The sequence below is a fragment of the Dipodomys ordii genome, unplaced genomic scaffold, assembly GCF_000151885.1.
Source record: "Dipodomys ordii isolate 6190 unplaced genomic scaffold, Dord_2.0 Scaffold4, whole genome shotgun sequence".
Lineage (NCBI taxonomy): Eukaryota > Metazoa > Chordata > Mammalia > Rodentia > Heteromyidae > Dipodomys > Dipodomys ordii.
In genome coordinates this window covers 30,345,544-30,372,749 of record NW_012267220.1, presented here as the reverse complement: position 1 = coordinate 30,372,749, position 27,206 = coordinate 30,345,544, and the positions used below count along the sequence as shown (strand labels likewise).

The 27,206-nt window shown below is 38.7% G+C and overlaps 1 protein-coding gene across 2 annotated transcripts in view; it reads right to left on the bottom strand.

The window, feature by feature from the left end:
- The window catches only part of Unc5d (unc-5 netrin receptor D), a 558,420-nt gene that overhangs the window by 79,086 nt on the left and 452,128 nt on the right, over positions 1–27,206 (bottom strand). For both annotated transcript variants that reach the window (XM_013024977.1, XM_013024984.1), the window contains exons 5-8: positions 24,998–25,178; positions 23,982–24,149; positions 22,179–22,343; positions 3,864–3,896 (exon numbers count right to left, since the gene is read on the bottom strand). In XM_013024977.1, the coding sequence (XP_012880431.1) occupies positions 3,864–3,896; positions 22,179–22,343; positions 23,982–24,149; positions 24,998–25,178 (547 nt within the window). The remainder of the gene's footprint in view (positions 1–3,863; positions 3,897–22,178; positions 22,344–23,981; positions 24,150–24,997; positions 25,179–27,206) is intronic.

Below are 27,206 nucleotides of genomic sequence, written 5' to 3'. Positions count from 1 at the left end.
AATTTTTACTGGTTTGCTAACGTACTTAATGGCCCCTCACTGAAACTGTGAGGGCAATGGAAGCAAAAGCTGACTATGCTGTGCTCAGGGCTGACTCTCCACTCCCCTGAACAGCTTGGCACTCAGAAAACACTCAACAGACAACTGTCGGATGAATGGACAGAAAGACTGGAGTGCAGTGGGCTTGGAAAAAAAGACAGATGACCTTGAGATGTTTTCAAGGGGGGAAGGAGACAGAGTGGGATGAGGTATGGTATTGAGCAGAAAAAGGGAGATCAAGAAAACAGAGGTTTTGAGTGTCTATCCAAGTTTCTCACCCAGAGCACTGAGTTGATGATACAAGTTTCACTGAAACAAAGAAGATGGGAGAAGAATGGGTTGAGGGACTGGGACAGAGAAGGCCAATTCAATTTTGAAGCTGAGATTAAGGTTATTGGGAGATATTCAGTGGAAGATGTCCTGCAAGCAGCAGACTCTGGAACTATTAATTGGATTCATGATAATCATCTCTGTTCACTACCAAGCAACTATGTGGAAAGGAAATGAAGAGAGAATGTATAGGGCTGACTTCTTTTCTAGGGGAAAGCTAAATCCTGTTAGTTTACCCCTCAGGTGATCTTCTGGATCCAGCTCTCCCCAGGAGCTCACAACTATTCAGAAACCATATTCATTGTTGGAATACCACCATTTCTCAGTCTGACTCTGGGGGTACATGCTTGCCATTCAGAACCTACTATATTTTACTGCACCTCCTGACATTGTTACACAACATTTATTGAAAGCACATTTGATGGTAATGAAGTTTCTATTAACTATGATTAAATCTCATAAAGCACCTGAAGATAATTTAAGATGTGCAGAAGCAGAAAATGAAACATTCGGTTTAGTACATTAGGAAACGTAATTGATTAAATTATCTCATTTACAATAAGTGCTTTCATGAGCCATGCACTGCACATATTTTCCCCAGTTTGTCATTATGATTTGCCAACACGTATCTTCAGACTTCACTTTCTTTATGCATCTCCTTGCAACTCAAAGCTGGATTTGCTGTTCTGGTCTTGAAGGGTTGGGTCCAAGGCGTCAAGTGATAACATTCTCTCTACTAGGACTGGTGGAAGATTATGAGTATGCTATATATAGGAACAGGTTGTTTCTCAATTACCATCATAATTGACTTTGATTTTGCATGTGATGATTCATGTAGTCTTCAGCTAAACCCCACTTTCACTGAGAAGCAGCAGCCTGAATTTTGTAAAATGCACTCCTAACCATGCAGCTTACACAACCTCTTTTAGATCCCTCTGGGAGCCTTCTGCAATCATGTTGATTCCGTTAAGGCTTTATTTTTAGGCAAATCACAAATTAAAACACTTTAAGTGATTCTGTTGTAGTATCCAGCAATTAAGCATAGTGCTCAGGAGTAAGAACCCACCCATCCAAAAAAACAAATTCGGGAGTCCCTAAGGAATAGAAAGAGCTTCTGTGGGCTTTGTGGCTGAAGTACAGAGGTAACTAAATTAGAATGGCACAGGACTCACAAACTAAGCATGAAATTAATTTTAAACACTCACACCTGCATTTCTAACTAAGCTCACGTGGGCTGCCACATGGACAGGCATGATCCTGTTTGTGCTGTACACCAGAACTAGTAGATAGGGTGAATGTAGGACCTGGCAGAATCTGAGAGGTCACTCATCCCCAGCTGTCACCTTAAGGTCTTCACAGGTCCAGATCACATGTTCAGTGATCAGTTTGTTTTTTCCCTAGCTCACTATGTGCCCACTCATACCTACAAACACACATGAATACACTTGGGCTCCTACACCCACAGTATTTGTCTGAACTCAAAATCAACCACACTTGATGTCAGAAGGCCACTCACGATCCCAGGGACCAATAATCCCTTATGAGCAACTAGTAGCACAGAGAGGCGTCAGGAAAGTTCGTTTTGTATTGTTTTACCAAATTCTCAAGTTGAAAGTAAGTGGCATCTTCCTATTTCCACCCTGCCTAAGGCAATCCAAGCAAAAATGGAGAGATTGGCTTTTTTGGATCTTTCTCTCCTGTCTGGTGATGCCTGCCCCCAATGTATCTATTTCTGTCTGTCTTCACAAGGACTTAATTCTTTCAAAGAAGTTAGCTAATAAAAGCTATTAACCCTCCCAAGCTCTTTGAAATTTAATACTCTCGGATTTAAAAGATCAAAAGTCATCCGTCTTATAGTAAATGAGTGAAACTGGGCAGGGACATTTTTCTCAAGCTTTATAAGCCAGGCAGATGGGTTATTTCTCTTGTTGATAAGAGCTGTATTGCTCTTTTGGTTTCCTAGTATGCCTTACCTATTTCTGACTGCATGACAATGATCTGAGGAACATAGTTACAGATAAGTTCTCCCCACCCAACTATAGATTCATCTCATTTACCTGTTCTCTTCTGAGGTGGGGCATGTTTAATAAACTCCAATTATCCCCCCAGGCTTCTGAGTCAGGTGGCCTCTGATCTACTATTTGAAAAACACTTCTCTAAGACAGTGGGCCTGAGGTGCACCATTGGAGTCCCATGAAGACTCTTGAAGAACAGCGATTCTGAGGTTTTCCAACCCACACCCCATCCAATTCAAAATTCTGAATTCAGTGGTAAAGCTTGGGAACTAGAGATTTTTGTTTGTTTGTTTTTGTTTTTTAAACAGGCCTCCAGGTGATTGTAAAGTACAGTCAAAACTGAGAAGGTGGCTCAGTGGTAGAGTGTTTGTCTTGCATACATGAGGCCCTGGGTTTGAGTCCTCAGCACCACATAAGCAGAAAAAGCTAGAAGTGGCCATGTGCCTCAAGTGGTAGAGTGCTAGCCTTGAGCTGAAGAGCTGAGGGACAGAATCCAGGCCCAGAGTTCAGGCCCCACAACAGGCAAAAAAAAACCCCGCAACAACAATAACAACAACAACAACAACAAAACAACAAAAAACAACCAAAAAAACCTAGAGCCACAGGGTCAAATGCCAAAGTGACAAACATGAAGCCATCCTTCTTTTCCAAATCTACTGGATGCAAAATTATGGGAATAATAAAAAATCCTCTACAGGAAGCATGCCTGTATCTCAGGAACCCGAGACAGCACCAACAGTAACATTCTCAGTTCATAATTATTTCACTGTGGATTTCTGGCTCCTAATCTACCAGTTGCCATGGATGCCACGGCAGGTGAGATGGTGGTTTGCATTCTCCCCCTCAGCAAAACTGCTCCCTGCTCTGCTTCCCCTCCTCCTCCTCCTCCTCCTCCTCCTCCTCCTCCTCCTCCTCCTCCTCCTCCTCCTCCTCCTCCTCTTCCTTCTCCTCCTCCTTCTCCTCTACCTTCCCCTCCTCCTCCTCCTCTACCTTCCCCTCCTCCTCTCAGTCTTCTTCCTTCCTCTCCTCCTTCCCCTCCTCCTTTCCCTCCTCCCCCTCCCCCTTCCCTTTCTTCTCTTCCTCCTCATCTTACTCTTCCTTCCTCCCCTCTCCTGACAAATGGAGTTAGGATTTGGCCCAAAGGCTATTCTCATGAAAGTGTGTACTGGCAAATATTTATTAATTTTAATGCTATAAATCTCTCCAGAAACAGGAATCTCAGATGACATTTGCAGAGAAATGGATGTATAGGCAGAAAGAATCAAGAAGAGAGATTTACTTTTGCTCTGAGCGAGGGGAGGGTTGTGCATATTTCTTTTTGATTTAAACCTCTGATATGCGACTCCAAACTCAATGAGAAGCCCTGAAAGCCCTGGATCTTTCCTAGGAACTTCAATTCTGCTCGGTTCCTAAACAAATATAACAGTAAGGCAGCAAATATGAGAATAAATTATATTCACAAGAGGAAAAATAACTTACTTTGGGGTTTTATTTCATGAAGAGGTTTTTTATCTAAAAGAAAGAAAGAGAAAAAGAAAGTTGCATTTAATAAATTTACATGGAGCAGATATATTCCCTGCCTCACTTTGCATCTCCCTCTATCAGTGATTCATTTTCTTCATTTTTGAAGACAATATGGATATGTAGTTCATGTTTTTAGCTTCCATTCTAATTTTTATTTGCCTCTTCTGGAATCTTCTTTCTAAGATGATTACTTTATTGTAAAAATGTATATTTTTTTCCTCTGGGTCTCTCCAGTTACTCTCCAGTGCCTTAACTAGATTCTTAGCTGAATAGAAGAAGGGAGCTTGCTGCCTGTCCTCTTTTATATACAATGAGCAGCCTGCTTGGGTAAAAGATGCCATTTCACTATATATGATGATAGAAAAATGAGCCAGTGAATAAATATTTAAAGGATTCTGCAATGGTTTGTAGTAATCCTGGCCTGGATGTAAGTTCCAAATTCTGCCTGTTTATCCATTCCTTTTGGTTATGGGTACAGTGTGATGAGCCTATTAGAGTTTTGTTTTTTAAACAAATTACTCTTTCCTTCTTGTTTCCTTTCTCTATCATCTGTTAAAATATGAGCCATCACTCTCATTGGGAAAGATATCATTTTATACTATTAGGAATTTTCTGCATACCCATTGGGTGAGGTAGAAAAGAGAAAAAACATTCAGGGCATTTTCATCAAGTCTTCCCAGGACTCTCTAACCTCTCTCCTGTCTGATCACTCAGCATCAAATAATTAAATGTTTCAGATCACACTGAGACTTGGCGACTTGACTTTCTTCAGTTAATTTTACCACAGTGTGACTACTCCCTTGTGTGCCTCCCATCCCAGGCTACCGCTATCCTATGATACTGCAAAAGCCAGAAACAACCATCCTTTAGATGCCACACGAAGATTCTAGAAGCTTGCATTTTACAAGACAGCATGACTTGAATGAATGACTTCATTTCTCATGATTCCCTTCCTAGAATTTAAAGGGAATGCTGTCAGACTGTAAGGACCCTGGCTGTTGAAAATGATTCACAAAATCATATAAGATAGGGGGTCTGGAAAGGTCACTTGACACAGTTCCTGTCTGTCTCTGATTGCCTAAAGGTGAGCCACTCTGAGTGAGACTATCATTTTGGATTAGGTTTTACATTGAATCAAATCTAACACAGTACACATTTGAGAACATCATCAATATTATCTGACTGATTGCACGTTAGGGCCTCCCAGGGCAGACAAACTGCTGTACTCAGAGTTCTCCATGAAGTTCTCTTACCCTAAGCCATTTCTGTGGTGATTTGGACAGAAAGCCCTGCAGTATGGGAGTGCAGTGGGTGGCCATCTGATTGGTGAGAGAAGTAGCTTTTACAGTGTAAATCATACTCTTGAAAAAATGGGCCTTTTAATGGAAGGAAGAGTGAAATGTCAAAGGGAAACTTCTAGGAAATCTTTCTTTCAAATAAAAATTCTCCATAAAAGACATCACCTGCTTACATTTATCAGGTCATATCAGATTTCCACACAGCAAGGTTTCTTACAACAGTACACTTGTGTTGCCTAACTGTGCAGATTGTATAGTCCTAGATTTCCAGAGAGCAGGTGGCACCTTGTGAAGTCCAGATGCTAATGCACTCAAGAATTAGAATGAAATGACTTTGGTGGGTTTAACCTAACTTCAGTTTTTGCTTATTGCATGGTATCTGAAAGCAGTTGGCATGGACACAGCGATGCTGGCAGGCCCAGGCTACAGTGTATGAAAGTGATGCATTGCTACAACCATGCAAGGAGACATGTAGAACATCTGTTTTGAACTCTGGCTGAGCTTAACAGTATTTTCTTCCTTCTGAACCACAGGAATGGAAGATTATGCCAGGTAGCAAAATGAAAATCCATTAAAAACAGGTGAGATATATAACAGCTCTCCAGAAAAATAAATCAAATACAGCTAAGGTATGAAAAACTTGGGGTGGTAGCATTCTACTGGGTAAAGCTTTGAAGAATAAATTGTATTGTGGCCAAAAACCCTAAGGCTAAGGTTCCAGGAAAGAAATCAACCCACAAGTGCATACAAGGCAGGACTGAAGCATTTCGCCCTGTGATCAAATTGGTGACCCAAGCCATTGACCATGTGGCATTACAAGGGGTCCGGACTCTTGGGCTCAAAACTGGATTTAAACCTTGGATTGTTTACAGTCTCTCTGTGCAACATCAGTGTTCTCTGTAGGAAACTAGGAATAAACCTGTCCTTGACAGGAGAAGATTGTGCATGGTAAATAGGAAGCCAATGGAACATAAGTCTAGCACGTGTTTTATATAAATAAATTTTAAAAAATGGAAGGTATTGATGTAATTACAACATGTGATGATGATCATGCTAATCCTTATCAGATATTCAAATAACTACTTGTGCTACTGCTTAAAGTCAACCTCATTCCAAACCAGAAATTCTAGTACAGTTTTGTGTATCTTGAAGATAAGCTTGTGTCTCTGCTATTATGATGCCATGATAAATACTTTGCTGTGTAAGAGAAGGGAAGGTCCCAGAAGCCAGATGGAGTTCTCAGCTGGATGTCAAGAAATGATATGCTACACAAACCCATTTAACATCATTTCCAAAAGAAGGATTTTTCATGGGGAGGTCCAGCAGGACCTGCATTGTCAGTGTACACCCTTATTTAGGAAAGTGTTTATACTCAACTCTAGCATCAGAATCAGAACTGGGTTCTGTTATGTTCTGTGACATAACTGTGCCTGGACAGCTAAGTTGCCAACACAGAGCATTTTCCCAACTGGAAATGTCTGATCTGACATTGTTCAACTATGAGCACTAGGAAGGGTCACCCTTTGACCTGTCTAGTTTTGCAAACACTGCTCACCCCATGCTTCACATTCTTTAAATCTGTCTGCAGAATCATTTTATCCTAAGGTTCAAAGCCATGAAACAACTTGGCCTTGGTCAACCAAATCCTCTCCACTTTTAATTTTACCTCTCTCCAAAGGCCATATTCACATGACCCCTTAGTAAATGAATCCATTAGGGCCATGCTTCTTAATGTTGGCTGCACGCTGAAATCACCAGGGGAGCTTTTTAAAATAAATACCTATGCCTGAAACCTGCTGCAAGAGACTTTGATTAATTGGGGTTTGTGTTTTAGTGATTATTACCACTTCTTAGCAAGAAATCTGGGACTCTGTGCAGTCAAGTCCTGTTAGTTTCTGCTTCCTTAAGGGGTCTTAGGGTAGCTGTAGCATAAAGACTGGGTCTCTTTTCTATCTGGAAGGCAGAGAAATGTTGCAAGCTTGAGCCAGTGACACCTAAGTATAAGCTAGAGGAAACCACAACAGTTTCTCAGGGTCGATCTTATACTGAGATGTTCCCTTCTGAGAGATGGGGAATGATGCCATTATTGCCCTGTGTGAGGATCTTTTTGTGCATTTATAAGTTAAAGATTCAAAATGATTTTTAAATAGAGCTTCAAATCATCGCATTTTTCTTTGAACACCATTTTTAGTATCTACATGCTTAATAGGCACCTATTAATATAAAGACTAGCACAAAGGGGATAATCCGTTATGGCCTACCAAGAGTTAAGTTATATGTACAAGGGTAGGTTTTATATATATATATATATATATATATATATATATATATATATGCATATATTTATATGCATTCAGTTAAATGATCAATATATCAGTATGAAACTATAAGAAATGAGCAGTCATTTATCATGTTTACCTACAATAAACAGTCTTAAATAAATTGTTCTACAGTCTGCTTTTGTAGTTAATTACTGTAATGCAAATATTCCTTTGTGTCTGTACATGTGTAGAGGTAAATATCTGTGAAAAGGGTGGGGGAAGGAAGAGTTGAAAACAATTTACATTTTATGCTTGGTGATAGTTCGTTCTGTTCGACTTTTAGTTTTTGGCTTCCGGATTTATTTCTGATGCTTTTAAAGAATTTCCATGGTATCTGTTGTTCATGGTATCTGTTGAGAGCTATTCCTAACTGTATTATTACCCACCCAAACAACATCCAGCCTCCATATGCAACAAATATGTTCAGCTGCAGGCAGTCCACATCCTGGAGACCTGGTCTGAGGAAAGCCCGCCTGTATAAACAGATGGATGCCAGTTTCACCCTATACTCCATACAGCAGGGTGGTTCCAAAAAGCTTTTGATATTGATGATTACAGGTCTGCACTCATTGATTTTGAACTCTAAGCAGATTTGTTTTTTTGTTTTTAATCAGAGTCTATGTGGCCTTTAAGATTCAGAAATAGGACCACTAACATTCTCACAATATAACTCTTCCTCTGCAGCAATTCAAATGTCATTAGAGTCAAAGTTTACTAACCTATTTATTACATTTTATTTAAAAAGAATACTGTAATTATTCCCTTCCTTATTGATAACATTTTTTAAATTTTTTGGAGGGGTCCGGTCGTGGGACCTGAACTCTGGGCCTGGGCGCTGTCCCTCAGTTCTTCAGCTCAAGGCTAGCGCTCTACCACTTGAGCCACGGCACCACTTCCGGGTTTTTCTTTTTGCTTATATGGTGCTGAGGACTTGAACCCAGGGCCTCATACATGCAAGGCAAGCGCTCTACCACTGAGCCACCTTCCCAGCTTGATTTTTTTTTACTGTGAAAGTACTGCACAGAGGTGTTAACAATTACATGGGCAAGATAATGAGTATATTTCTTATTAAGTATTGTAGCCTCTTCCTTTGTTTCCCCTTCCCATCCCTTTCTATACCTCCCTACCCCCCGACCCGATCCTCCCCCCACCCACCAAAGTTGTAAAGTTCATTTTCGACATAACGACTTGTACATCTCATTGTTGCAATAGGTCCACCTGTATTCTTATTTAAACGATTTGTTTTTCCCTTCCCCTCCACAAATTATACCAACATCAAATACAATGAAAGCAGGGGTTATAACGTGAGGGAGGGACATACAAAGCAACAAAGAAATAATCTTATAAATATGTTAGAAACAATCACATGAAAGAAAAAAAACATTTGAATACTTATCTTGGTATTTTTTAAAGATTTTTCCACTCCTTTATATTGTTTAGGACTTGATTCTAAGGTCTGTAGAATAATCCAGCTTTCTGTCCATTCTTTGTGTCAGCTAGTTGGCCTAGCTGAATTACTAATGCCTGGCATTGTTTTGCCTTGATTTATGATCTAGTATTCATGAGTCCCACTGCACTAAATACAGCTTATTGTTTTGAGCACCTCAACTTGCATCCACATACTTGTGTGATAAAGCTGTTAACCATCCAGTGTAATCTCAAAGTTTTGTCCAAGAGGTTCCTCTCCTAGGATCTCCTTCTCCTTCTAAACCTCCAACATAAGAGTTTTCTGCCTTTGAGGTACAGATTAATTTCTGATACCTATTTGAAATCTTTTCTTGTTATTCTATTGGTATCCATCACTCCTCTCTCTGGATAGTTTATCTTATTTAATATTACTTGCCAATGAAAGCTTTTTTGTTGTTGTTGTAATCTTTTTCATTACTTCAGAAATCATCATTTGAGGTAACCCTACTGCATTGTTGGTGGGAGTGTAAACTTGTTCAACCACTTTGGAAAGCAGTATGGAAGTTCCTCAAAAGACTCTACATAGAGCTCCCCTAAAATCCAACAATCCCACTTTTGGGCATTTACCCAAATGATCACAACCAGACCATACTAAAGCTACCAGCAAAACTATGTTTACTGCAGCATTATTTACCATAGCTAAGATATGGAACCAACCCAGATGCCCCTCAGAATATGAATGGATCAAGAAAATGTGGTTTATACATTGGAATACTATGCCTCCATCAAAAAGAATGACATCTCCCCATTTGTTAGAAAATGAAAAGACTTGGAAAAAATGTATTAAGTGAAGTAAGCCAGGCCCAAAGAAACATAAGTCCCATGGTTCCCTTATTTGCAATAACTAGTTTATTTCTAGGACAAACACCTAGTATCTTCCCCTTGGTGATATCTCTTGAGGAATGATAGCTTTTTCCAGAAAAATCTGGATGGATTTCTGGAATTTCAGAGCTAAACAGTAACAGCACACACCTGAGTAAAACTTCATGTGCATCAGTAAGTGTCAAACAGTTCTGCTGACATTCTTCCACCAAAGAACCATGCGATATCCTGTTGTGTTAATTAGGTGACTTCAGGAGAGAACCACAACAGATGGCTCAATCTTATAATTTCTCACACAATGAGCTTATAGCATCACCCTCAGCCAAAACATGTCACTACTAAGACTTCAGGAGATGTAGCTGTCCTCTTTCTTTCTTTACACTTTTGATATAAGACATGTAAGTACCCTTAAAAACTGACCTCCTATATTTATGTGTTAAATAATTAAAATTGCCATAACTTTTGTCATTATATTTAAAATTTTATTTTTGATTGACATATAGTTTTATAATTATACATTACATATTGTGTAATGATCATTACTGTAAATGTGTTGTTTGTTTCTGGGAAGAATATTAGAAATCTTCTCTTCCAGCTATTTTGAAATATACACTTCAGCATGGCTAAGTATCATCAAGAGACACCACAACTTATTCCTCCTACCTACTAAATACTGTACTTGATGGCTGACTTCTCCCATCACCCTACTTTCCACAACATCTGGTAATCACTTTTTCTGTGGCACCAATGTGCAACAATGTGGCACGATGCAATACTACTCAACCATAAATAGGATTAAATGCAATAATACAGATAGACAAAGAGATTATGTGTTCACTAAAATCAGCCAGGCAAAGATCCAATATCAAATACAGATACACCAATTCCATGTTTGAGTTTGTTTCTGGAATGGCTATACAGAATAAACATATGTGTGGGTTGGTGCAAACACTTTCTAAAGTGTATATCTATTAGACATTAACAGGACGTCTTAAAACTGAGAAAATATAATGTTTTCAACTTGGTTCTATGAAAAGATATGTATTAAAATACTTTTACTCTCTGCTGAATTCTTTACAGTGGAACCCTAGCTTTCATCTGAAAAAGAAATGGATGCACATTTAAAATGGAACAAATATGTCCCAAGCCCATAATTAAACCTTCAAGGAATAACTTATTGATTATTGTCATGGGGCCCATTTAAAGAGAGAAGAGACATACAAAACATTCTAAAATTATTTTAAAAATCTATCAAAGTGTATCTTGAAAAGATATCCACTGCGCAACATTTATTTCATCATTATTCATGAGGACCATGATATGGAAACAACCTAAATGCCCATTGATGGATGAGTGGATAAAGAAAATATGTTATATATAATGAAAAGGCATTCAGCTTTTAAAAAGAAGAGTATGTTGTCATTTGCAATAACATGCAGGGAACTGGAGACACAAAGTCAATGATTCAAGTATCAAACTGCATGATTTTACTTTTATGTGGACCTCAAATGCTAAAGTCTATGATAGTTGCTCGACATGAGGTAGAAAGTAGGAGTGGATGTATGTGAAGATGTGCGAAGTTTTATTTTAACAGAATAAAGCAGCTCTGGGGGCTAATATACAGCAATATGATTAATTCATATTCTTTTGTGCCTTTGAAATTTGCTAGGAAGGCAGATATTAAATGTTCTCACCCTATATTCAACAAAATAGATGCTTGTGAGGTGATGGGTAGGCTAATTACCTGATGATGAGTATTTCACAAGAACTCATATAGCAAATCTTCCAGTCATATGACATAAATCTTTCTATCTTTAATGTCAACTATACTTCAATAAAGTTGGAACCAATCCTCTCTGTAAGTGCCTTGACTGTGATATTGGCTTCCTGCTATGTCAAGGTTGACCCTTTAGTTACTAAACATAGGTAATTCTGAAGAGGGAACAGATGATGGGGGTTCAGGGTGGTTGTTATCATGGCTGTTTACTAATTTCTGAGGAAACAATTGACAACTGCTCTGGGCAGGCTATCAAGGCTGGTTTACAAAAAAAACAAAAACAAAACTTCTTAAAGAGATCTTGAGAACCAAGGTTCCTGAGTTTGCTTTTCATGCTTCTTCAGGCCTTAAGCAAGTAACTGATTCACCTTCTTTCACAGGTCTGGCTTGTTCTCCTATTCCTATTTCCTAGAACCATGAATGGAATATAGTAGGTACTCTGTAAATTTCTGTCAAAAGAATCAGTTCTAAACCTTCTACATTATTTCTATCGTAAGCAGTATAAAGGCTCAGGCCATAAATTTTCTAGAATTACATGAATTACTGTGTTTGTATGTGCATGCATGCACATATATACTGGTAGCAAGCCTTGAACTCAAAGGCTTGAACTTGGGACTTGGGCTTGGTTTGCTTGCTCATGGCTTGCACAATGTCCCTAATCCTATATAAATTTCTAGGCATTGTTGACTTCTTAAAAAAGTGAACAATGAATGGTCTGAGTTTGATGAGTCAGTACCCAAGAGAAAGTGGAGATCTCTTTTATTGGGAAAGAGCATTTGTTTCATATCTAAAAGTTCTCACTTGCTCTGTACAGCCAGGCATTGGTGGATCTTGCCTATAATCCTAGCTACTCAGGAGGCTGAGATCTGAGGATTGTAGTTCAAAGCCAGCCCATGCAGGAAAGTCCATGAGACTCTTATCTCCAATAAACCACTAGAAAACTGGAAGTGGTGCTGTGGCTCAAGTAGTAGAACACTCGCCTTGAGCTGAAGAGCAAAAGGACAGAGCCCAAGCCCAGAGTTCAAGCCCCATGACCGGCAAAAAAAAAAAGCAATCAGATGAACTCCTCAAAACCAACTTTTAAAAAGACCACTATTCAGAAGCATTGGCATCGGTGGTATTTTCACATTACACACACACACACACCACACACATACACAAACACATATATTTGTATGTGTATTTATGTGTACATTTCCACACATAGAGGAAAGCTACATTGAAAGTAAAAAATTACACTGATTTCAAATTTTAGGCTTGGAAGAAAAATGTAGACCATCTTGTTCACATTCCTCATTTTATACATTGTCCAATGTCATGAGACTGTCCCTGGTCACATGATCGTTACCCAATCACTGAAATGGAACCTAAGACTTTTGCTTCAAAGATTTTTTCCTATGCACAACATAAACACATCAGTTTTCTGTTGCAGCAAACAGTAATCATATCACATACCAAGCACAAGTAGCAAGGGTATGTCTTTTCTTATTATAATAATACCATTTGGGGCAGAAAGATCAGGGTTAATGAAACTAAATGATAATGTCTATTGATGATGTTTGTATCTTTGCATTATATATCACCTCTTTCAATGATCTTGAAGAGACATGGCTGTTTAATCTGTAATTTAAGGAACCAGGGTAGAATCAAAACAAAGAACTATCCTCTATCTCTATTAAACTTGCTTTGCTCAGCACACCCCAGAGGCCACTGAATATTTTATTTTACAAGAGTAGATTACTTGATTTTAAATCACTTCCCTGATTGGGTTCTTGCCATTTCTTTTATAGCCAAACCAGTCTATGATCTTAGACATTAAATCTTTCTCTAGTCCAGACTAATATGTCATACCCAGAGTTTTGTGCTGTTGAATCCTGAACTAATTAAACTGCAAAAGTAGAATCTGTAGTTCAAAGAACTAATTCTTTATTTCACAGATTCTAAATGCTGGAAACTTCCTGTTGAGAAGGGACTTTGGAATGATTGACAGCCAAACCTATTGACCATTTAAAATTGACAACATTGCTAATCTTGGGTTCCTGAAGTACAGAATAGAATAGTTATAGGCCATTCCAGAACTGTTAGCAACAGGACAGTCCTGATGCCTATTATAGGTTGCTGTGTAGATCCAGGGTTTGTTATTATAGTTATATTATGTATGTGATGTATGTCCCCCTTCCTGATCACATACAAGCACTCTAATGAGTGTATTTCTTATAAATGAGAGAAACATATACATCTTGTTCTTCTTGTGAGTAATGATTTTTCTCACCTCTGGATCATTCAGTACACTTGGCCTTCCCACTTTCTCTCTCCTGAGGCTTCTCCTTGGATTGTTTTTAACTACTAGCTAAAACAATTTTAGGACTGGTTGTATCCTTATAGTTTATCTTTTCTTCCCATTCAAGTATTAATCAAAACTGACTGTGCTTAGCTTCTGAACCGAGCTAAGATTGGTGCATTCAGGACTGGTGCGTTTCTACATGTCAGAAGATAGAGCAGTGTTCATTCACCTACTTATTAGAATTGCAAGCAATAGATACTGAAGCTTTTTTTCTTCTGACAGTAAGTTTTAAGAATTCTTGAGAACAATTAGGATTCTCCTAAACTCTTTTACTGCTCAGAATCGGTTTGCATAATGAATGTATTCTGTGTCTCCAGTGTATTTTAATGACAAGTACAATTTATTTCATTAGAAACACTGTTTTAGCCAGATCTATTAGGAAGTATTTTAGCAACAATATCTAAAATTTCACACTGTTGATATTGTAGCATAACATGAGAAATATTTTCTTTCTGCCGTAAGAATCCTTATACTAGAGCACATGCGTGTGCACGTGAGTACACACACACACACACACACACACACACACACACAGAGTACAGTAGTTATTAGTAGTATTTATACAAATGAAGAGCTTTCTGTGGATGCTAAGGGTTTAACATGCATTTTTGCAAAAAAAGACACTATCAGATGCAATTTTTTAAGAAAAATTAGGTTTTTAATTAAAGCCATTTGATATTTATTATTATGGCAAAAAGTAGTACATTAGCCATTATAGAAAAAAATAGAAAACAAAACCACAAGGAAGAACATAAAATACCAATAATCCTAATCAGGAATATTACAATTTCTATTTTTTTTTAGAAAAGCACATGTAGGCTTAGCAAGTTAAAAAAAAAACTGATTCAGAGTTTAACAGCTCATAGTATTGCAATCATAATTAACACTCAAGCAATCTGGACACAGAGTTCTGACTCTTCAACCTATCTTTTATCTATAGGATAGATGTTCAAGTCCACTGGGCTACATTTATTCATTTATTCCAATTCAAGGTTCACATGCATTTCTAATCTCCCCAAAAAGAGAATAATCAGGTTCCCCTCACAGAGAGCTGTGGAATGTTAGTTACTTTTTGCTCTGCATTCCAACACAGCTCTACTGCACACAGAGAAAGTGGTGGAAGCTTATCCTTTGTACTTGCTCCACTCCTGGCTTTCAGTCACTGTCTCCCATGCTTCCTGGAAACACCATCTGAAAAGATCTCTTTTCTTTGCAGTGCATTTGAATGCCTTTCAGCTTTTGGGGTCTAGGACTACCACTTCACTTGCATAAGAAATCTTTTCAAGTTCCTTTAAAATTTCATTTCAGCTTCGTTACTGGGACCTGTTGAAGTTTCTTTTCTTGTCTTTCATTTCTTGTTCTTACATTTTACTCCTTTTTTGTCCCCTCCCTCCCCACCCTCCGCCCTGCCCCTCCCCCCCCCCACTGAATGGAATTAGGTGGTACAAGCATCCTGCCCTCCAGCTGCCCCAATCTAGTTATAGTCCTTCCTTTTCTACCATACAAGTTTTATTTTGATTTTATTTTATTTTGCTCATAAAATGAACAAAGTTATCAAGAAGGAGTTGAGCTAAACAACCCATCAGACTTTGTTTCTAAAGTGCAATGTAGTGCTTCCTGACTAATCCCAGGAAAAGACCACAACTAGGAGACAAGGAAATATGTGGAAGGAGGGAGGGGAGAAGATGAAAACAGGAACTAGAAATTAGAAGAGGAGGAAATACACATGCAGAATAATGGTCTTGATCCATTTTACCTGAGAAGGCAATTATCTATGTACAAGCAACACAGACCCAGGAGGAAGTACAGAGAAGCAGTTGATAAAAGTGAAAGGTACCAGATAACAAAAGGCATCTTAACTGCATCACAACTGTCTGAAAAGAAGGGCATAGACTTTCATGACTCCCATAGTCCACATCAATCATGGACCAGTGGATGAAGACCAATCTCCATGGAAGAGGAGTTATGTTAAAAAAACATCAGTTATTTTTATCTTTCTATCACAAAACATATAAACAAAGACCTATAGTTAGTGAGTGACCAAGGGAAAGATATTATGGTAATCTGTTTATATGGTTATCTTTTGTTTTATGCTCCTACCTTTCCCATGCATGATGTGGTATGGTACTTCAGTACAAGTGTTCTTATCATAGGTATAAAAGAAAGGAAGAAAAACCAAAGAGGTAGTCTTAGCTTTGTAGAATATTAAGAGAATATTTTTTTTTTGGTCCAGTTGTGGGGCCTGAACTCTGGGCCTGAGCACTGTCCCTCAGCCCTTCAGCTCAAGGCTAGTGCTCTACCACTTGAGCCACAGCGCCACTTCCGGCTTTTTTCTTTTTGCTTATGTGGTGCTGAGGAATTGAACCCAGGGCCTCAGGCATGCAAGGCAAGCGCTCTACCACTGAGCCACCTTCCCAGCCCCTATTAGAGAATATTTTAAATACAACACATGAGTGTTGAGCTATCTGTGTTTCATGTTCTTTTAAAATAAAGTATAATGTGAAAGTTGAGTCCTGAGCCACTTGACACAGGTTAAATTTGGTATTCACTGGTCTTATGAAATCCCCAGATGAGAAAATGCTTACTGGGGCTTGAAGGAGAGATTGTTGCTAAGTTTCAAGATTGGATATATGTCCAAATATTATTATTATTATTATTGCTCTTGTGGGTCTGCATTATTATATCCACATTTGCTGTATAGTATTCATAAAGGCAACTCAGAATTCATCAGTTGTTTGTTATGTAAAATGGAATGTTTCCTATTTGTAGGAAATATCTTTACATAAAAAGGAGCACCTACTATGTGCTATGAGTAGAACAGGTGTTTTTTTCACATTAAAAGAACTTGGGAGAATTTTAAAGCAGTATTCTACTGCTTGATATCATATGATATCGTAAGAATTCATTGTGTTAGTATGGTATCTTGTTCATTTCTTTTCTATGTAGGGATTCTGTTATAATTAGGTAATTGTGCAGAACAGCTTGTTCTAAAGTATGAAATTATCCAACAAAAATTTAAGTATAAGTTAAGTATGATTTCTGAATCTTTGTCCAAAGAAAGGAACTGATTAGCCTGGCACCGGTGGCTCATGCCTTTAATCCTAGCTACTCAGGAGGCTGAGATCTGAGGATTGTGGTTCAAAGCCAGCCCAGGCAGGAAAGTCTGTAAAACTCTTATCTCTAATAAACCACCAGAAAATTGGAAGTGGTGCTATAGTTCAAGTGGTAGAGTGCTAGTCTTGAGCTGAAGAGCGGAGGGACAGAGTTCAGGCCCAGAGGTCAAGCCCCATGACCGACAAAAAAAAATAAAAATAAAAAGGAACTGACTCATTTTGTTTTGCTGAAAGGACACCTATGTGTTATAATTCTAAAAACAAAATATATGTCCCATAAAACCACTAGCAAAAAAAAAAATAACCCAAAACTGATCAGAGTTGTTTCAGATGATCTGAGTATTTCTACTCATTCCCCAAGAAATCTGGAGAAGAGACGCTGGTAGTTACTGTAACAGATAACAACAAGACTTAAGAATGATCAGAAAGAAAATGCCTATCAAAGCAACCATTATCTTCATGTGATTGCAGGGTCATCTTTTCAGGTGATTTCATTGGGTCACTTTAGATGCTCAATAGACAATGTGGATAGATTACTAGATACAGTATAAGGGTGCTTATTTGAACCTGCTATTGTACAGATGGCATACAGATGTGTTAATTCAAACTTTTCTTATCAACGTACCTATTAGAAATGAAAACAAATCCCCATTTCACTGATATTTCAGTTACTTCCTTGTCAGTGCTGGACTGACCTATGCTATTTCTTGGCAAGAAGGACATATTAGCTCTCAGGTAGCTCAGCCTTGAAGATTTCCTGTTGTTCAAGCCCCCGTGGCATTTCTCTGGCTTTAGTCACACCACAGGCCTCTGCACTAATCCCTTCTGAAGCAGATCCATTTCATCTGCTCAAACTAAAGCCCTCAGTTTTCTTTCTACAGGAATAAAGAGAAGGGAGAAGGCATCTTCTACTCCTTATTCCCCAAGATCAAACTAAACCCCTGCAGTCTTCACCTTTCCTTCCCTGTCTACAAGGCATACATATATTCTTTAACCCTGGCTATGATTCTCATATCACAGCAGCTGTTATGTTTGGTCAGGTGAAAGGATTGTGGTCAGATATCTCCCAGATTCAAGTATTTGAACTCAGGAAACACAGATGCACAAGTTCTTGTTTTCTTGACAGTAACATCCACAATTATCTTTCTTGTTCAGCATCATGGCCTTGGATGTTTTGTTTCTTTGTGAAGTCTGCATCCATAGCCTGACTGCTCTCAGTAAGATTTAAAAAAAAAAGTCTCATCTTAGTTTTCCTCAGTCTTGGTGCATTTATTTTCTAGTTGAGAGCATTTAGATGTAGCTGCTATCTATGATGGCATCTCACTGAGGTTCTGAGCTCAGTCACAAGTGACCAAGTAACAATCACACCCAAATATTAAAGTCATCATTCAGAGTTGGCAGCTTCAACTTGAAGTAAAGGACATCCCTCCAGATGTTTTTGTTGAAGGCTAAATAAAACCACAGTGTTATAGGTCATCTGAGAGCTGAGCAAGGTCACTGTCAAACTTCTAAGAGAAAGTAGGAACAGAGGAATTGCTGTAGGGTCATGTTTGGCAGAAAGGAGAAAAAATTAGGATGAAGGAAATTCCCAAATTGTAACATGACCTAGATCCTTCAGCAAAGCTACTGCTCTATAAAGCTTTTGCCAAATGCTATTTTTAATCAAAGACTCCTTCATTGGAGCTCTCCCAAGAGCACAGTATTTCACACAAAGCACTCTGTCCAGTACTGGCAAGAAACAGAGCACACTGGCATTATTTTACTGGATCATTGCTCACTGCTTCCTTTGTAGACAGTGAAATGGTACTTGGTTTGGACACATTGGTAGCCATTTTTCTGACTAGAAAGATGGAATACATCCTGGCATTATAAACATTTCTCACTGATACATAGTTTCCATTCACCTCTATGATTTCACAGACTTAACTTTTTCTCTCTCAAAAAAGTTTAGTTACCATTGTCTTTAGTCATGGTCATATTTCCTGGCAACCCTGAAATGCATATTATAAGCAGACAAAGGTTATACCAAACCATTGCCTAAGTGTAAAAGCAAATGGAAGAAATGAATAGATGAATAGAAATAAATGTTCACATTGCATTTTCATTGCAGAGGAAGGGAAGAGATCCTGAGATCCAGAGATCCTGAGGGGATGGGTGGGGTTGAGAGAAATCAAAGAGAATGATTACACTGAGCAAGATGCATTATACTCATACATTGACATGTTCAGGAATCTAATTATGTGTGACTAAAAGCACACATAGCCAATGTTCAGTACAACAGTGTGCTTAAAGCCACTACCTGAACTCTGGTCTCTGTGTGGCTTTTTGAACTTCGCTAGTACATATGAATCTATGATGGGTAATCTGTGTCATCTTGACTGAACCATGGAGTGCTCATGGCTTTGGTTGTTATTGAGTAAGAGTAACATTTTTGTGCATGCTAGTACTGGGCTTGAACTCGAGTCCTCACTTTCTCCCTTGGCCTTTGTGCTTATGGCTGGTACTCTGCCACTTTGAGCCATATGTCTTGTGTTGGCTTTATACTGGTTAATTTAAGATAAGAGTCTGGCAGATTTGTTTGCCCAGGTTGACTTCAAACCTAGATCATTAGGTCTCAGTCTCCTAAATAGTTAGGATTAGAAGCTTGAGCCATCAGAGCCAAATAATATTAACAATCAAAAAAGCAGAGTGGGTAGAGTAGGTTGAACACTATATTGTAAGTGGGCCTCATTTAATCAGTTGAAGGCCTGGAAAAAACAAAAAGCTGACCCTCCCCTAAATAAGAAAGAACTATTGCACCTAAAGTTGTTTCACTGGAATATCACCTTTTCTTGACAGTTGAACTTTGATCTTGTATATCAAGTCTTCATGGTTCTCAAGAAGTCTTGGACTTGCATTAAGACATTTTCTCTGCAGGTCTAGACTCAACAAGTTTTCTAATTGGGTCCGGTCGTGCAGCCTGAACTCTGGGCCTGTGCGCTGTCCCTCAGCTCTTCAGCTCAAGGCTAGCATTCTACCACTTGAGTCACAGCGCCACTTCTGGCTTTTTTTTCTTTTTGTTTATGTGGTGCTGAGGAATCGAACCCAGGGCCTCATGCATGCAAGGCAAGCACTCTACCATGGAGCTACCTTCCCAACCCCTTATCAATACATTTTTATTGTTAATAATTTCCTTCAACCCTAAACAGGGCTCTTACTCTTACATCATATCAAAACTACAACTAAATAATCCTCAAGCATTTGATGACCATCCTTTCTTACATGACAGCTAACCACTGTTTGTCTGTAACCTGTTGAAGTCAGATATCCACAGATTTATCCTAAGTACAAGTTGATAGCAAAGGTTATTACTATGATGATCTAAAATGCGACCAGCAACCAAATAGTCATACTGTCATCTCTTTGAGAAGACATGAAATTTGCAGTTCTAATGGCATCAATTTTAAAAACATGGCTACAATGTTAAAAAAAAAACTGTCATATCTCAGAGGCATGTTTCAGGAAAAATTTTGTTGGTATTAAAGAGTTGTCAGAAACCCATTTCATTAAGTGTCTTGCTATTGAGTATAGGTTCAGTTTCCTTCCATTTGCAACACAGAGAGGAGAGAAGCACTTTGGAGAAGGCATACGGCAGATGTGACTTAGTGACAAACATAATCACTGCTCTTTCATCATTGACACTGGGAGCTACATTGTCTTCTGTTTTAGACCCCTGAATTGGGGTCTGGCATATGCAGGTATTCAGCAAAGAACTAGGACCTATTCATGAGTGCTTGTTTCAATGCACTAAATATTTTGAACAATGAATGTACCACAAAGATTTCTTCTGAAAGCATCCGTATAGTGAGCATGTGCTTTCCTTTAAGAGTGCCCAGGCACTCTGTACAGCATCTTTACAAGGAAATAAAATAAAATAAATAAAATAATGTAAATTTCAAAAAAAAAGTGCCCAGTCATACAAATGCAGAAAAGTAAACCCAGCACAATTGTCATCTTCTTTAAAAAGCAACACGATTTCTTGTAGAGACCTTGAATAGCATAGTTTGCTGAATATTACCTAAGCAACTAATTTTAAAGGGAGTCTAGTTTTAAAGAATTTGGATGTCTCCGGCCTCATTTTTTGACACAGCTGGGGGTCTTGCATTTGTGAGGCAAGTAATGTACTGTACATTCCACTCTACCCAACCCAAGTCTTATTAGTTTTTTAAGAATTCAAGCAAAAACAATACATGTCTTCTCAAAGTGGGAGAGTGGGTAGAGACATTCATAGTCATAAAGAACAAATGAGTATTTTTTTTCCTTTCCACAAGTAAAAGAGATATGTTCTTTTATTATTTAGCTTTCATTAAAACTGCAAGTGGCCATCATGGTTTTGATACTTGGAGTCAAAGAAAGTAAGCAAAGTAGACAAAGTCACAACACAGACAAGAGATCGCATCAAGCTGAAAACTATCTCTTCTTGATCCTTCTAGACCTTCTAATCCAGACACACACAGTCATGTGGACAGTATGAGTGTGACCTTAGAACTAAAGAGTTTCCTACTCCCCAGGACCAACATGAGTCAAAGTTCTTACTTGGAACTCCTTAGGTGTCATTCTCTTCCCTTCACCATTTGTCAGATGCAGTTGCAATGCTATTACTTGCCGAAGATTCTTGGTTTCTTCAGATTTATTAAACTCTTGATACTGCTGCACATAGTTCTTGGGAGATATGTAAGTCTATAGTGGTCATACCAATGTTTCAACAAATTTGGAAGTGGTAGCTTTTAAAAGTCTTAAATATGTTCTGAGGTTAGTGGTACAGTGCTTGTTTAGCATGCATGAGGTCCTGGGTTTGATTCTTTGGTACCACATAAATACAATGAATAAATTACTTAAAATATGTTCTGAAATTATCTTATAACATCATCTGATTAGAGTGAAATACAATAGTTAAAGTCACTCAAACTTTAATAAAATTGTCTTTGTTTACTTTTTAACACTTTCTATGTTTCCATTTTCCTACAAATGATAGGTCTTCCTGTTCGCATATTTACCCTCAATTAACTGCTGGGCCACTCTTTCTTGACGTATATGAATATATGAGCATCACACACAAACACTGAAGATGTTAATCAGCAGCTGTTACCTAGAATGCAGAGACCATCGGTGCAGTTTTCAGATTCCTGGCTGAGACCTTCGCAGAATTTGCCCCCATTTCTTGGAGGTGGAGCTGTGCACTCCCGGATCCGAAGGTGCTCACACTCAGGACTGCAGACTGACCACTCGCTCCATACTTCCCAGCTCCCATCCACTTCAAAGGGAAACAACAGAGACCACCATCAGCAAGAATCTAGAGTCTGTCAGGAGACACACTGGAATGTTGCTGTCCTGACTTGGGTTTTAAAGAAATCACCAATACAACAAAAGCTCAAACTATAGATCAAGGTATCTTCTTCCCCTGGTTTCTTTTCTAATAAAAGCAGTGGTGTGCTTTTCTGGCTATTCTAGGATGGGATTGATTACTGTATTTAGGTGAGTATTTGAATGACTACTACCACTGGGTTGGCTAATGATATCATTATCCATTCTTTCCCTGTTGTTTATGCCCAAGTGTAACTTCAATGGACATATAAACTGTCTGCAGTAACCACCAGTGACCAGCTACTGCCATGTAGACTGACAGTTCAGAACAGAGGGTAGAATAAACTATCTAAAAGCCCCAAAGACCCTAACTAGCAAAATGCTGATCCCCAAATACTACTAGTGTTAAACTAAAACAGGTCAGTCAAACCTCAAGATGGCAGGACCTACATAAATAGAATTTCTTGGATCACAGATTGTTGCTGTATGTATAAATTAACAAACTGAATTTAATTCCATTAAAAATCAACCCTAGAGATCTGGGCAGATGTTTGAGGCAATTGCCCCATTACCTCCTAGGAATAGTCTCACAATGCTTATATGGGTTAAGATACTGCAATTTCAAACTAAAGCAATTAGGACCTAGGTCATATAAAAAATAGAATGAACTCGAAGCAAAATGCCTAGATCTTTGTCCTGGTTATTAGATGAGCAACCTGGGTTAAGTCATATGGCCTCATTTTCCCCATTTGTACCAAGTGGGGATAATAAACTCACAACTCAGAATTAAATGGTATGTTTTGTTTGAAAGCATCCTGCATAGTACCTTGCACATAGTAAGCACTCAATAAATGTCTATGGACTATGATCCAAAATGAAACTCCAAAAATACACTGTTGGCCAGAGCCTCACCTTAGCTTTGAATGAAACTACATTTGAAATTTACAGAAATGAGGATCTGGTCCAGTGCATGTAAAGTTAATGTAAGATGCAGGATCAATTTATTTCTCAGTGGGAGGATATGCTTTCCATAAAGAAAGCCATCTTCCATCTCATCTGTTTCTCATTGTATAAATTGGGTTATAGCCAGAAGGAGATGAACAAAAGAACTGATACAAGACATATTTGCTAAATGAAGTCTCTGACTACTCAGAAAGAAAGCCAAACATAGGCCAAATGTATAATACACACCGCTGCACCAGCATGCAGTCTCTGCCAGTTGTATTGTAAATAAAGACAAAACTAAAGGTGATGCAGGGTCAAGTTTTGTATCTGTCCTTATGTGACTGAGGATAATACACCCAATCTTTGTTTACTCTATGCAAATACATGCCACAAAACAAGAGAACCCATGGAAAGAAGGGGCTGGCATAGCTCAACCACAAGCAGCTGTGAGAAATATTGTGCAGAGGTATTTCATCAAGTCATTACTGTTACCATGATTTCCATATCAGCACCTTGGACAGAGGCTCGGGTCTCAGAATTTGGACCAGTATAAGTTTGGAAAGGAAGGTGATATAGATTGATTCGCACCAGCTTAACAGTGTTGGTGGATCACAAGGAGAAGGGAATCTGTGTAATATCTCACCAGGACAAAGAGAAGTGCAGGTTATTTTCTGCACTGACATTCCCTCACAAAAGGCCCCACCATTGAGAGGAGCTGGGTTGGTGCAGGTCCGGGAACGTTTCTGCCATCCTCTACCACAGCGAACATTGCAGGCTGACCACTCTGTCCAGGAAGACCAGCCTCCATTCACTGAGAGACAAAAATGGGGAGGGGAGAAAAAAAAAGGAGAGAGGTTTTTACTGATTGCCTACTATGTGCAAGCCACTGTGCCAGGTGTTGTGAGTCGAACATTCAGGAACTAATGGTACACAGTCTCGTCATGAGGACTGCTTTGTCTTGAAGCAACAGTGAGCCTCGCCTCAGTTTCCTCCTCTGTGACAGGAAGGACCTAGAGAGTTTGCCTTGCCAGGAAATTATTAAAAACAGGGAAGAACTCATCAACAGATCTCTAAAGCACTTGAAAATCCAGAGTATAAGAAGAAAATATCAGCATTCGAATTTCTATTACTTTTAAGTGCTTAAAAAATAAATCCCAGGGCTCTTCTATTATGGAAAGAAATGTATTTACTAAAATGGCTGGGAACTTCTTTTATATAATGCCTGAGATAGCCAGCAAATAATAATGTTTGTGTCTGGTGGTTTTCATATGTTGGAAGAGGAACAGGGTGGCAACAGGCCCGGGAAGATGGGGGAGGGTAAGTGCTGGGTTGAGAGAAGTTGTAAGCAGAAGTTACCCACTTCAATGCTTTTCAAGTATAAACACAATGGAAGAAAACAAACAACGTTCTATTAGCTTTTGAAAAGAGAATGTAAATGTCATGGACAATCTCACAGAAATTCAGTTTTGAATAGTTGAGCAACACATTTATACCAGACAGATATTTTCTTGTATGCCCAGTGGAGAAGTAGGAAAGTACTGTATTGGGCTATCCTTGGTGTCTTTTCTGATCTTTGTGGAGCATTTTAATAAAACACAACCCTCTACATCTCTGCTTTCCTCCCTCCTTCTTTACTCCTGGCCTCTGGGTTGATCTTACCATAGACCACAACAGTGGCAGATAGGCTCCTTCTCTTGGCCACTATGTTAGCTGCCATGCAGGTGTAATTCCCTGAGTCTGAGAGTCGTGCCTGCCTGATGATCAGGTTGTGGTCAGCTCGGGTATCAATGTTCTCATCTTGCTCAGAGTCAATGGGTTCCTCATTTTTCAGCCATTCCACCTATAGGAAGAAGAGGATGTTTACGAGTCATTGAAATCTTAAGAACTCTTTTGTGGAACTTAGAGGGTAAGCAGAGCTGGTGTGCAGGAGAGAAATGTATTAATACATAACTCAAAAGAGACATACATTTTTTTCTTTATATCATATCATATCCCTTCTGTTGAATAAATTTGGTAACATTCAAAAATGGATACTCAAATTAATAAACCAAAAGTCAGAAAAGGACACAAATAAAAAGCCAAAGGAGGAGAGAAATGAAGTGGTTACAATTAGGTCGTTTCATTACAATGCCAATGACAACCATGATATTTCCTTAATTGATCTATAAAATGAAGCTCAGAAAATCAACAAATATATGCTGAACTTGTATTTTGTGCTAAGAGCACACTGTATCATTGGAAAAGGTTTCAAGTCAATATGTTTGCATTTAAACAAGATTGAATAAAGGTTTGAGAACACAGAAAGGCCAGAGTAATATGTGTTTGAGCAATTACTAGGCATATACATTAAATTTGAACAATCAATTGGAACATACATTAAACTCACTCTCAAGCACTCCATATTGGTAGATCCATTTCTTTGCTGATCATTAATGACATTTCTCTAATGAGTCCACAGAAACCCTTTGGGGTCAGGTTATGAATCTTGCTCAGCTAGGAATCCATCTTTCTTTTGGGGTGGCTCAGCTCCCCCATCTTATGAGTATGGCTATTCTGCTATACTGCTCATGGAGAAACCTCTTTATCTTCCAATTCTACCCTATCCTTGATGAGTTGCTGCTTCCTTGGACAGCTGAGGACCACATACTTGGAACCCCTCTGCTTCCCATTTCCCAAAGCAGGAGCAGTACACCCTTAGCACCTGCTCCACCAAGCACTCCACTTTCCCTTAGTATGTCCCTTGACTTCCCGTCCTCTACTTCTCCATCTAAACATCTCCACTCTGCGCCATCTTGGGATCACACCACTCAGCGCTGGTCATCAGTGCACAGTAATTTAATAAAACACAGAAAGGTGACAAGAAACCTCTAGCTTATCATAGAAAGCAACAGCAGTGACTATAAAAAGAGACATCACAAAGAAGAATGTGCACCAGGGACATTTTCATCATCTTCCACCCACTATTAGCACAGCTAACTGAAACATGATTTCGAAGTAAGGTGTCTCATTTTGTTTTGCATTTAAATCTGAATTCGAATTCATCAACAATAATTAAGGGCACCTAAGATAAACAATGTTGGATAAAATATACTATCATACTTTAATATTTGTCCCAAGCACCCCTTTGTCTCCAACTAATAAGAGCTTAGATAGAGCAAACCATCAAACCTACTGGGCTCCTTCCTCTCCTAACAGTTCACAGCAAGTTCCAACTACAGGGTCTTCATACCTGCTGACCACTCTTGCCCAGGATGCCTCTTGTATATGTATCTCCCTCACTTCAATACCAACTTGCATTCAGGTCTCCAATCATGTGTGATTTAGGCTTTGCCTAGAATCACATTCAAAAATGGGAAGCTCCTTTGACCCCCTCACCCCCCTCACCCCTGCCTTGCTTTAGCTTGTTTTTATCTCTACCTAAATGTGTATCTCTACCTGAAGTCTTAAAGCAGAAGTACCTATGTCTAATGTACTTGTTTGTCATTATCACCTTGTTTAGCAAACTTTCAGGTATGAAAGTGGGGATTTAGCCACTTGTTTTAACAAGAAAAGAAGAACCCAGAAAGATAAGAAGAAAAGCATGCCAAATAATCAAGCTTTGTTAAAAACAAATCATGACTCAATAGTGCAATTGAGGATTATATAGGCATTAAATTTAAGATTTCAACTAGTGTAAACATATAGCATGCTCAAAAAAAAGGTCAGAGTTAAAAGGCAAAATCAAATGCTTAGTGTTATCACAGTTTGTCAAACAAAAATATCAATCACAAACACATGCACATTTATAAAGATTGGATGAACTAGGTCTGGTGTTTGCATGACTATAATCCCAGCTACTCTGGAGGCAAAGATCAGCAGGGTTAGCATT